This window comes from Chanos chanos, chromosome 3 (assembly GCF_902362185.1).
Source record: "Chanos chanos chromosome 3, fChaCha1.1, whole genome shotgun sequence".
Classification (NCBI taxonomy): domain Eukaryota; kingdom Metazoa; phylum Chordata; class Actinopteri; order Gonorynchiformes; family Chanidae; genus Chanos; species Chanos chanos.
Genome location: NC_044497.1, coordinates 48,447,776 through 48,460,943, shown reverse-complemented (window position 1 = coordinate 48,460,943; position 13,168 = coordinate 48,447,776). Strand labels below are relative to the sequence as shown.

Here is a 13,168-nt window from a genome sequence, read left to right as displayed (position 1 = left end):
ACATAGCATTATGCCATAATCCTACATGCAGCTTGCACTGTGTGGCTATGTTGTAAAGGAAAAAGTGTCAATAGTTCTTAATATAATGTCAGACTTGATTTAAAACTCATGCAGGCACAGAGGCATAACAATCCTAGATAAAATGTTTGACTCCTCCTAAAATATATTTTCTGCATTGTCCTTGCAGCATTTGAGGAATAAGGGGACAGAACATTTGTTTGAAGATAACTGAGAGAAGACCCAGTCATGTCAAAAGACCAGTCTCCAGCCTCTTCTGGTGAATCCTCAAACAGTGATCCTGGGTTTTTTTCTAGGATTTCTAAATGTGCACATAAACTCTTAATAATTCATTAATAAAATAATGTTCTATGTATCTTTAGCAGGACAGCTTCCATCTCACCCAGAAATAAGGATTGTGTTGATTGGTGGAAGGGAGCTGGAGGGACTAGATGCAAGTGGGAAAAGCTCTACTGGAAACACCATCTTTGGTCGGGATGCATTTTCTGTTGGAAGAAGAACCGGCCGGAGTACAAAGAAGGAGGGGGAAGTTTGCGGCAGGCATGTCGTGGTTGTTGATACTCCAAGCTGGTGGTGGCATTACTCTGAGAACAATACTCCAAAGTTTGATAGATTTGAAATCAAGCGAGGCACAACATTATGCCCACCTGGACCTCATGCATTTCTCTTAGTCATCCCTGTGGACAGTGTATTTCCTGATATCTATAAAATTGCTTTGAATGAACAGCTTGCGTTCCTTGGTGAGGGGTTCTGGAAACACACAATAGTGTTGTTTAGCTCAGTGGGACAACATGATGAGAACATTTTCAGGAAACATGTTGCAAATTGGCCAGACCTGCATTTACTTATGAAGAAGTGCAGGAACAGATATCATATTCTTAACGTTAAAGACAGAGATGAGTCTCAGGTCTCTGCACTGCTCGACAAGATCGATGAAATGGTAGCAAAAGAGGGTCACCATCATTTTCCTATTGATGAAAATGCTTTAATAAAACTGGAACAGAAAAGGCAAAAATTGGAAAAGAAAGCACACGTGAGAAAGACTGAAGCTCAGAGACAGTGGATGGAGTTCAAAGCACAAATGGACGGTAAGCAGTGCTTTAAAATATTTTTTTCCGCTAAATGGCTTTACAAGAAACTGCATCTGGGATATAATTCTTTTTTTTTTTTTAACTAAGTTAACAAAAATAAGTGGCTAAAAATCCTACGCATCCTTATTTTTACCAAAGTAAAAATGTTCTCGCGGATGTTTTAAAAAGTCAGAAGGTTGTAACAGATAAAACCTGATCACTGTCCTTCTGGCTTTCAGTAAATTTCCTTAAACAGTGTGTCAACTCTTTTGATAAATGTGTATGTAGCAGAGCTTCAGTTCAAGAGAATTACAAAAATAGAGTCGTGCCCACCATCGACAGTCTAAAAATGCTCTGTTTTTGCAAACTTTTGAAAGTAGTATTCATTTATTACATATTATGACTTTTTTTTCTTAAAGATAAGCTAAATGAGATGACGATTTTGATCGTTGGAGCATCATGGGCTGCCAGGAGCTCATCTGGAAACACTATCTTGGGCACAGATGCATTTGAAGTTGACACATCAAGAACAACACTGCGCTGTGTGGTTAAATATGGTTATGTAAAGGGAAGACATGTCACAGTGGTTGACACACCAGGCTGGTACTATAATGCCAGCATAGAGGAGACCTCTGAAATGGACAAGCTAGAGATTAAGCGTAGTGTGTCTCTTTGCCCATCAGGGCCACACGCAGTTCTCCTTACTGTTCCTCTTGCTACAGCATTCAATGAGTCCTACCGAAGAGCAGTAGAAGAACATATGAACCTTCTTGGTGATATCATCTGGAATTATACAATTGTGCTCTTCACTAGAGGAGACTGGCTTGGGGACACAACAGTTGCAGAGCGAATTGAACATGAGGGAAAACACCTCAAGTGGCTTTTGGGAAAATGTGGGAACAGATACCATGTTTTCAACAATAAGGAGCAGAGTAATGACACACAGGTCTCTGAGCTCTTTGAGAAGATTGATGTGATGGCAGCAAAAAACAGTTGCTCTCATTCTGAAACGAACATAGATGTCTTTACAAAGTTAAATGAAAAGATGAAGGATATTGAAAAAAGGGCAAAACAGAACATGATGAACTCCCATGTGCAAAGAGTTGCTCTTAGGGAACTGTTTAAAGGTTTGTAGATACTGGACTCAATTTAGATACTCTTAAATCCATGTGGTAACATGAATGTACATGAACATTGTCAGAACTGTTAATTTCATCCAATTCACAGGCCAAAGATCAGCCATTCTGTTAGCCAGGATTAATCCACTCAGTTTTTACAACTTCAATAAGTTAATCCAACTTAAATGAGTATCTCCAACAACAACACTACTAGCAACACTACTAGATCAAGCTTTGTTACTGTTGTGAAAGCAAAAAACAATGTCAGGATATTGACATAACCAAAATATTTATCAACTAATGATTCTAAAAAGGCCCCATTATCTTATTCTGTAATACAGTGAATGTGATATAAAAAAAATCGAAGCGTATACCTGTGCAGTTGTTTATGGGTAAAACAATATTCTGTCCTTAATTCTCATGACTAGGCAATAACATCACCATACCAGAACTAAGAATCGTGCTTCTTGGAAAGAAAAAGACTGGTAAGAGTTCCGTAGGAAATGCCATTCTGTTTGGAAGCTTCTTTGAGGAATCACTGGAGACTGAGGTGACTCTCCAGACACTAAAATATAAGCATCACGATATATGATACTATGCCTTTTTTTTTTTGACAATGCTACCATTAATTTCACAGCTCTAAACAGACAACTTCTTTTATCAGCACCACTGATTGTATAAATGATTTCAAATATCGTGATGATTATAAATATTATTTTTGTTTTATTTTCATTAATTTTATTTTTATTTCATCAATAGGAATTTAGAAGTCACAGGTCAAAACCACAGTGTGTGGCCAAAAAGAGGAAAGTTGATAGGTGGCATATTACAGTGGTTGACACACCAGGATGGTCAATGACATCTCTACAGAACGCAAAAGAAATTTCACAAAGTGTGTCAGTTTGTCCACCAGGTCCACACGCATTTCTTCTGCTTCTCTCTGCTAAAGCACCATTCACAAGGAAAGACCAAAAAGATGTGGAAGATCACATGAAGCTTTTTGGTGAACATGTCTGGAAACACACCATACTGTTGTTCACACATGGCAGTTGGCTGAGAGACAGACCTGTTGAAGAGTACATTGAGTGTGAAGGAGAGGCCCTCACATGGCTGGTGAAGAAATGTGGGAACAGATATCATGTTATGGAGAGCCGGAACTGGGGCGATCGCGCTCAGGTCAAAACTTTACTCGAGAAAGTAGAGGAGCTGGTGGTGAGAAACCGTGGTGATCATTTTAGTGTTGTCAAGAAGCCAAATCAGAGGTCTGTGCTCCAGTGGCTTGGTGGGTCTGGGACAATGACTGAAGAGGAATGGAACAAAAGAGAAGATGACCTCATTGAAAGAATGTTGAAGGCATTTGACGTGGCTCTAAACACACATGATTCTTCATTGCCAACTCCAAGAAGAAGGCGAAGCAAAGATGAGGGATATATTCCCAGTAGTAAGTTTTCAGATTTATGATTCACTATGTAACTGAAGTGGTAAATTTCTAGTATGAAACTTTGTGTAACATTTATGTTTATACTAATGCATTTGTGAGTCAACCCACTAATGGCATTTATTCTGTATTTCAGTGAGTGGAGACACAGAGTCTGAAGTTGGAAGCTTAGCTAGCAGTTTTAGACATGAGAGACCAAATTTCAACGTGCTTGAGTGGTTTAGTAAGAGGCATCCTGGGAATTATGCTTCATCTTCTGGACATGGTACCATAAGTACAGCAGCTAGTGTTGCTGACAATGATGAAGTGAGTCCAATGGACCGGGTGCACAGTTTTGACGAAGAAGACACCAGTGATCAAAAACTACTGTACAGTTATTTTCCATCAGGAAACAAGTCGCTTGTATTGAAATGGGGAAAACCAAGTAGGCCTCGGACACATTCAGTTTAGAGACTGAATTCCATTTTACATGCATACTGTAGTTTTTTTCTATCCATCTCCTGTAAATGTAAACTGTAATGCATGCTTATCAATATTTCTCCATTTCTCTTCCATACATGCATCTTCTTTCTCTGTCTTAAATCTAAAACAATTTGATGTTGCGATGCACAAAGTTTACTTTACAGGCTTAGACATTTTATAGATATTGTTGTTTCAAGTGACAGGAGCACGATAAAAAGTCACTTTTTTAAGGCTAAAGTTTAAAATAAATGTACAAGTATATACTAAGGGCAGGGCTTCAAACCACTTTTTTTTTCAATCAGTTCATTCCGAGCAGAATGGGTATTTTAACGTTTCTGGTTTTGCATTTGACCTTAAAATGATCGTTCCCAAACAGGTTAGAGCCAAATGAAATACCAGTTAAAGATTGGCTACATACTGTAGGCGCCCATGTGCAGTTGTGATGTCGCAAACACAGGGAATTCAGAATGGGCTGTAGAAAGGCTTGTTTTCTACATATAGATCGCACGGCCTTAGGAGGTGTAGGAGCCATTTATTTGATCATTTATCATAATAATGCTTAAATGAATAAATTCTTTTGTATTTCTGTTCTGTGAGTATGTGCCCTCTACAGGTCAAAATGTGTTTAAATTGGAAAAGGAGGTGCAGGGGGTGTGGCTTACTAGGAGCACACAGCTTTAGACCTTGTAGTTGCTGGCTTATTTTTTTCCTGTGCCCTAGTATTTTCTATTTTTCTTATATCTACTTTAATTTTATTTTATTTTACTGGTTAAATTACCTGTAACACTTCAAGCATGTAATAAACCAGATCTTAATTTTGGAAATTCTGTTGGACCTCATTTTTGCAACAAACAAGCGTCAAGAGATTCCCTAGTCAACACCAATTGTGGATTACAAATGGAAACAAAATTAGGATAAATGGTCACTTCAGGAGGAGAATGCACGTTGTCATACTTTGACAATATTTCATAGCACATTCATCTCAGTGAATTCAAAAGGGCAAGGAAAACTGTGATTTCCAATCTATGGCACCTTTAATGCACTACAGGCTGTACCAACTACCTCAGGAAAGACTATATGACACTAGGTGGAACAAACTGTAACTTGCACTAGGCTACTGGCTGTTCAAAATAAATGAAAAAAACCTAGCCTTATGCATTTGGGGGGGTTTGTTGCTTCTCCCCCGTTGTACCGAACTCGTCAAAACCGTGGTGTGAACCAAACCGTTACTTCTGCGTACCGTTACACCCCTATTTCCAACATTAGTTCTCTTTACCTGGTAGCCCATCTATCAAACATTGATGACGTTGATGTCTAAGACCAACATTTTATAAGGTTCATAGTATAATATTTACCCCCTCTGGTTGCAAATAGGGAGACCACACCACATATCCCTTTAACGCTATATCACCGCTAACCGCCAGTGCAGCCGTAACAAACTGTTGTAGAAAGGTGTATTAGCTGTAATATCCTTTATGAGTTTTAAGGAAAGATTTCTCCAGAATCAAAACAAACTAGAGAAATGTGTGACACAAAAGAGCACTTACACTGGTGAAGACTAAAACACTGCAATACATTTAAGCAAATAGCAAAAAATGCTATTGAAGAAAATGGTAGAAGTAGAAACTGTTCAGCTTTTATAACAAAAAACATACACAAAGTATTTCCGTTACTTCCTTTGCCTAGCACTAAACTGTTTTTTGCTTGTTTTTTGTATCCAAGAGCAGTTGTGGATAACCCATATGAATTTTGTAGTACAAAGTAGAGCTTTTGAAAGTTATATTCCTGATCACATTTTGAGATCTGATTTGTAATGTTATCATTCTTCACTCTGTTGGCACTGTATACTAAGCTCTTTGCAAATTTCCATCTAAGGGATAAGCACTAACAACAAAAACAAAGAAATCTGCATAATAATATTCAAGTATATCACAAAACTGACAACAAAGATTAAGTATTTAATATGTTATTGCAGAAACGAAAAGAGGCCCAGTTTTGCTTTTTTCCACAGACATTGCTTTGTAAGATGAGGGAATAGGTCATGATGTAATTCCTGTTATAAAGGTAGTGCTGGAGGAGGACATTACAAAATGTGTAAGAGAGCAACCAAGCATCATATTCCAGGAAAAAAATGTAATACATAAATGCATGCTTGATTCCCTACAAAATGTTTCACAGCATACTGTATTTGTAATGTTTTGGTAAGAGGAAACAATAGAAAAAAATGTACTTTTGAATTAAACTAAATTACAAGGTACAAACTTTTAAGTGTGTATGTCCATGAATCAACCATGAATCGAGTATTTTAAACAACATCACTTTAAGCACAACTTATAGAATGCATTTTTGTCAAATTCATGATAATGGTACACTGAAGAACGAAAACAAAAACGGCCTCATTCAGATCTGTTAAACCACATCCTGTTCTGTACAGCTCTCACCAATGACTGAGAGTATCCCTACCTGGACTGCTCTGACTGAAACAGTCCGACCAAAACAGCACTATCCAAAAGTGTCAGACACTTCAATCTGATATTTAACTTGATTTTGATAATAAGCAAGCCTGTGTTTATCTAAATGAGGCTATACATTCTGTAAGGTTCTGTAAGTGACCTACGTCATAATTAGAGTTTTCTTCTGTGAAACAAAATCCTTGCTGGTTGTGTTAAAACATCCAGTCTAAAAAGTAACACAAACATGACAAGGTTTTAGTCTGGCTACTGAACCACATGAAGCAGCACTGATAGCTGTAGCTGTAGGGGACATGAGGGCAGATGAATGAGGACTGAGAGTGGATTTACAGACAGGAACTGAAAACAGACACGGAGCACAGTACATTCTTAATTTGACGCCACAGGAGAAAGACCATTTAGAGTAATGGCCACAACTATGAGCTTACACTTCCCGAAAGACATCCTTTCAGTCCTAAACCACAGTAAGGACACAGAACAGTGCCCCCATAAAAAGTGATTTATCTCAGCAGTGGTGCCAGACTGCGTGCATGCGTCTGAGTGTGTGTGCATATGTGCTGGCATACGTGTGTGTGTGTGTGTGTATGTGTGTTTGTGTGTAAGAGAGAGGGAGAGAGAGAGAGGTACACATAAAGTATTTGAAAGCTGTGTTAATAGTATGTGGGGCGGTGACAGAACGTATTCCCATTATAACAATACTGATCAGTCAGTGTAAGTGAAATCAGACTTCTCCCTAAGACAAAAGAAGCTGCCGCTCTTGACAAAGCTCTCCCACCGCCAAGACCCTTTCTGAATGGTAATGTTATAGTAAATACATATATCTCCAGTGACAATATTTCCCCTTGAGTTCAAGGAAGCTTTCAGCCTCAGTGGATTCATCCTCTGAAACAAACCCCTCCCCCATCAACACAGTGCACTTTGCAAACGAGCGCTTCCTCTCTCACACTGTCCGCACCAGTGGGGCCGAACAGTTTGTTATCTTACCACATTCATATGTTCATGCAGTACATCAGGCAATAAGAGGTAATGGCACTGTCTCCATGGCTTTCCTAACTCTCTCCTAAACCTGTGGTATTAGCTGGGGACAGTGATAGGAGAGGAGGTGTATTGAGTAGGTGAGAACTGACAGGAGACTCACCCCGACAAAACTCCCAGGACCAGGTTGAGCATGAAGAAGGAGCCGATGATGATGAGGGGAATGAAGTAGAGCCAATTCCAGGTGTTCCCATAAACGTCGTTGGCCTGCGTGCACACACACACACACACACACACACATGCATGGTTATGGTAACACTTCTGATGTTTGACCTTCCAATGAAAGCAATTACTCAACTGCTCATAGTTCCTCTTGTATACTGATTTACTTTGCTTAATACTGTGAGTACCATGAGTGTGCATCACATTGCTCTTAAGCTCCTATTTCATCTACCAGTCAAACACTGATGCTCCGGGATGAAATGTGTTGACTCACACTGCGTAAAGTGTCTATTTTTATACAGTCATGCACTGCCTACAATAATTTAAATACATGAACACTAGCTTTGATCTAAAGAGAAAATCCAGAACTCATTTATCAGAATATAATCATGCATGCATAACACTTTAAGACTAATTAAACCACTTATTCTTAGTGAATGAGAGAGAAAGGATAAATACTTGAAATCATTAGTAATCCTCTCCCACATGTAGGCGCCAAGGAAATGTTTCAGATGCACATTAATCACAAGAATGGCCTCAGGCTCACTTTAAAACAACTGTGTAATGTAATGAGGACTTGGAGGCAAGAAAACCATTTTTGATTTAAAAAAATTTTGTTGAAAGCAGCTCGAACTCCATTATGCCATGGGTGACGAGACCCCAGACAGAAGCTTCACTCGGAAGGTTGTGAGAGTGATATCACAAGAACCTTCTGTAGGAATGCAGTCTAATTAAAATGTAAACAAGCCTTATGTCAGAGCACTGTAAATGTTGGCAATTAAATGATACACAGACGAAGTACAATTCGTGTTTTTCAGGTCAGTTGAATATTCTGCAGGGAAATGGTGGAGGTGGATGACCAAAGCAGTTAAAAAAACACATAAATAATCCATATCTTTAAAAGATAGCTGGAAAAATGGTTAAATTATTTACTTTTTATTTGAATGTCTTTCTCTCTTCTACCTCTTCTCATGTAGTTTTCCTCTGCTGTTACATTTCAGTACTGTTTCTCTAAAGCCCCTTTGATATCACTATGTCTGAAATAATCTACACCAATACAGACATTACAGTTGTAATTGTAAATAGTGCTTTGCCATTAGCTGCATTTTAACAATGTCCCACCGACATTCTGTCAACACAGTGTTGGTATTTGCTGTTTATTTGAAAAGACTGCAAATGGACATTATATAATCAGTGACTGCAGTGTAAATAATATATGTTCAGCTGATTCTTTATTTGACAGGAGTGAGCTTCAGGTCATTTTTCTGTTCGGTAATATCGTAAGCATTACATAATGTGAAATGTCCAATATGGCCTCTTTTCGACCCTAATTCTGTATTATCACCTCCAGCAGTAGTTACAGAATGATTGCCAATAGAGGCACTATCATACAATATTTATGCCACCCCCTTTTGTTTCTGTAAATTTAACTCCCTCATTTTAGTCCTTATTTTGATGTTACAATATTCTAAGGATGTGGTGAACTGAATCTCTGTTGGGCAGGCCTTACCAAAAATCTCCATATGCTAACAGCTTGATATTGGGGCTATGGTCTCTCCAGGACTCCTAAACCCCTCCATTTCAGAAGTCTTTATAGGGCCACAAAGCATGTGGATCAATCCTGTCATAGTCATAATTACCCAGCTGCTGCTGATGGCTTTGATTACTACACATATTAAACAAGGCACGCTGGTGAGCTGCCTGGGCTGCTATGGCAGGAGCTGTGTTGCTAATTACACTGGGAGGAAAACTAGCAAAGAGGAAAAGAGCCCCACTGGCATAGCTCAATTGTTTATTCATCACATGCTGTGGGCAATGCTGAGGTGAACAAAAGGTTGATATGGGTAAATTAAGTTAATGTAACTTACATACACAAAAACAGAGGATGGTTTCTGTGAAAAACAAACAAACAAGCAAAAAAGGACAAAATAATCCTCTAACTCTTAAAATGTTTAACAGCCTCTAAGACACTCTCTCTCTCTCTCTCTCTCTCTCTCTCTCTCTCTCTCTCTCTCTGCACCCAATCCCCAACTTTATTCGTTACCTTTATTAAGGGGAAGAGCACACATAAAAGTTTATTCAACATTGCATCAGCAGGTAAATCTGCAACACGGAGGAAAATATGTCCCGTAACTTAAGAAATAAGTGCAATTCCCTGAAGAGGAAATAAAAATGGTAAGAATATCCTCTTCATTTGTGAAGGACATCTTTGTTCTCCTCTCCCCGGCCAGCGTGTGCTATCCCTGTGGGTTTTGCAGTTCTGCTCTAACACATTTTTTGAATTCTTCCCTCATTAAGTAACCCTACCTGCGCAGTACCTTTGCGTCTTAGAGAAAGAAAAATAAACTCTCCTGAGACTGAGTTTGGTGGCTGAGTCCTTAGAGAGGCTTCCTCAGTTAATCCTAAATACACAGTGGGAGCTGTCTACTCTCTTCTGAGCTACGGTTATTTTATCTCTCTTAGGAATGTCACAGCAATACATCATTGTGGGGGAGCCAGCATATACAACCGATTCAACGTCTATACGTCCTGAAGAGCGGGTGAGAGGACGTCCCCAAGAGAACAGAGAGATCAAACATTTACAAACAAGCATTCTATCAGAATCCCTGATTCAGCAAAGGGCTTCTGAATTGTATTATGGTATGAAGCTAGATCATTTCACCATGTTATTGCTGGCTAATAGACCACACAGCCAAGAGGATCACGGACAGAGGCTGTGAATGCCACAGTGGACAGTGTCTATTGGAAGCACTCAAGCAGTGGTATAGCTAAAAATAACACTTTGTGTTACTGGCACTAAATAAGGTGGGTAATAAATATTTGGAAAAGAGTTCAGTAGCCATGGTTCGATGCCAAAGAGAGTAGTTCTTGCCAAAGCTTCTATTGCAAATGCACTCAGTCAGTCGCACTCCAAGTGACCATGCCGCCAGAGAGTAAGCGCTGCAGCAAATGAAAATAAAGTACATTTTAGGCCACTGGCGTGGAAATATATTACTCTTTTACAGACAAAACATGTTTCTGAATGGTGGATGTTTCTTCAGAATATATATCTAAATTCCATAAAGAGATTACTTGAATTGAGCATGACAAAACATGGCTTGACAAAGTCCTGACTCACAAATCATAAATCTACAGCTGACAGGAGTTTAACCTCTCTTCAACCCTAAAATCTGCATATTAGGTTAGAAGGCTACACTGCAGACAGGCACTGCTACACTATGGAATCCTGTATATAATCCGTGACTGAAGGCTGAACAAGCAGGGGGAGGAAACAGCCTACGGAGGATCTGACTTACATTCAAATCCCTATCGCCACTTAACTTACCTGCCCCAGGGCCCATCTCGTATTTAAATTGTGCACAGTGTAGCGATGCATAACCGAAACCCATAAGAATCACAGTATAATTCTCACTCTACTCAGAGTTGTGTAAATACTGAACAGAATGCAAAGAGAGGGTTCAAGTGTTTCCTCTTAGAATTGCCTGTGACTGATTGTTTCATCCTTCACTTACTGACTTGTAACATTGCAATAAGCACAAACAGTATAACCTGAGAATATAATTTAACAGTAATCTTTTCTGGGGGAGAGAACTTCTCTCTTGTGAAAACAAGCCCTCATTTTGCTAGATAAGCATGTCCTCAGCTCTAAGACGGAGAGAGAGAAAGAGAGAGAGAGAGAGTCTTCATGACACAAACTTTATTCTGCCGGAGGAGTCAAAAGTTATTTCCTTGCCACAGAGTCAAACCCACAGAGAACATATCCAATATGTTCAGGTGAATGAACAGACACTCAGATATGAGCTATTCTAAGTATAATGACGTATATATGAAATGTTACAGCTGACAATAATGCTAACCCTGCCAGAACAAAGCTATATCTGTGATGAGATCTATCTGCATACAGACTGTAGACTTTTATAGTCACCATATGGCCCACCCACCACAAGCCAAGCTCACATGAAAATACTGGCATTTGTCAAGAAAGTAACAGATGTAAAGCACTAAAATGAAGGTTAGGAGAATTTTTAAAAAAATGAAAAAGAAAAGGCACTCATAAATAGGAGTAGATCAGTCATAACTCCTTGTTCATGCCAACACTTAGGTATACACACTTTCCCATCTGTGTGTGTATATTTATGCCTGCCCTGTTATCTCCACTTCAACATTATGTACACACAGCAGTCTGTAGAGCTTCATTCTGAAAACCAGGTGAAAAACTTATCACCTCTAAACACGCTTCAGTCCCCCATTCAGTCCTTTCCTCTCAAACTAAACTAGCTAAACAATATAGACAGGTTCTTTAGTTCTTCAATGCAGTATCACAGGTAACAGACTTCCCCATATTTCCTCCTATTTCCTCTCATCTATAGTTTTATAACTGTTCTAATTAGCCGCCTCAAAAGAAATAAAAAAATCAAGTAAAAGGGAGGGAATAAAAAGAGAGGAAGAAATGATTCACCGCTGCGCAGGTCCAAATACAATTCCGCTTGGTTCCCCTAGACAGTCTATTTTTAAAGATATTTAATGAGCACTATGATTAGTGCGACAGCCCAGCATGGCAGGGCAGGAGGGTCAAGGTGTGCCCAGCTGGGTGACTCAGAGAGCCGTAACAAGGAGGGAAACCGACCAGGCCCGCATGGTCTTTACTGAGACACACACTGCTGCTATGCAACTGTGTGCATGCCGAACAGTGACGACTGTGGATGTATGTGACAATCTGTGTCTTTTCGTAACATTCTAAATGTAACAACTAAACAGTCTGTTTAAACAGCAACTATGTCTTTGCACTCAATTTACAGTTACAGACTGAGTAAGCTCAACCTCAGGACAGAAGACTTAGTGACTTTGAACTATTTCTTTATTCTACTGCATGAAAATGTTTGTTTCATATCAGTGTATATGGAGTAGTATTAGTGGTAAAAAAAAAATTTTTAAAAAAAAGCTTAAAGGAAAATGATATAGTGAAGTGACAGAGCACCAGGTGACACCGGTGCACACGTGCCAGGGGCTATAACTTGTGCTCCATAACCATCCATGACACAGCAGTGGTAATTAGGCAGAAATCTAGTAATCTGTATGACTGCGAGAGTGTGATAAAACCAACAGGCATGAAATGAGGATTGCTCTGTCATTAAGAGACGACTCCGCCCACACTCCCTCCAAAAACAGAGAGTCGGCAGCAGCCAGGCTTCTCCTCTGACGGAGAAACACGTATTAACCCTGTGACCAACCTGTCTATCATCACAGACTCTCAAACATGACACTCAATTTTACAACACTCATTATGACATCGAGGCAAAGCAAATCCTTTAGTATCAGAAGCACATCACCTGCAACAATGAATTTCTCAGTTGGAGAGAGGGGAGAGTGAGATCATTTTATATAAATACGAAT

The 13,168-nt window shown here is 39.3% G+C and overlaps 1 protein-coding gene across 1 annotated transcript in view; it reads right to left on the bottom strand.

Annotated features, from left to right (window-relative positions):
* The window catches only part of cacna1bb (calcium channel, voltage-dependent, N type, alpha 1B subunit, b), a 103,389-nt gene that overhangs the window by 50,848 nt on the left and 39,373 nt on the right, over positions 1 to 13,168 (bottom strand). The window contains exon 7 of the mRNA XM_030769155.1: positions 7,716 to 7,819. Coding sequence (XP_030625015.1) covers positions 7,716 to 7,819 — 104 coding nt within the window. The remainder of the gene's footprint in view (positions 1 to 7,715; positions 7,820 to 13,168) is intronic.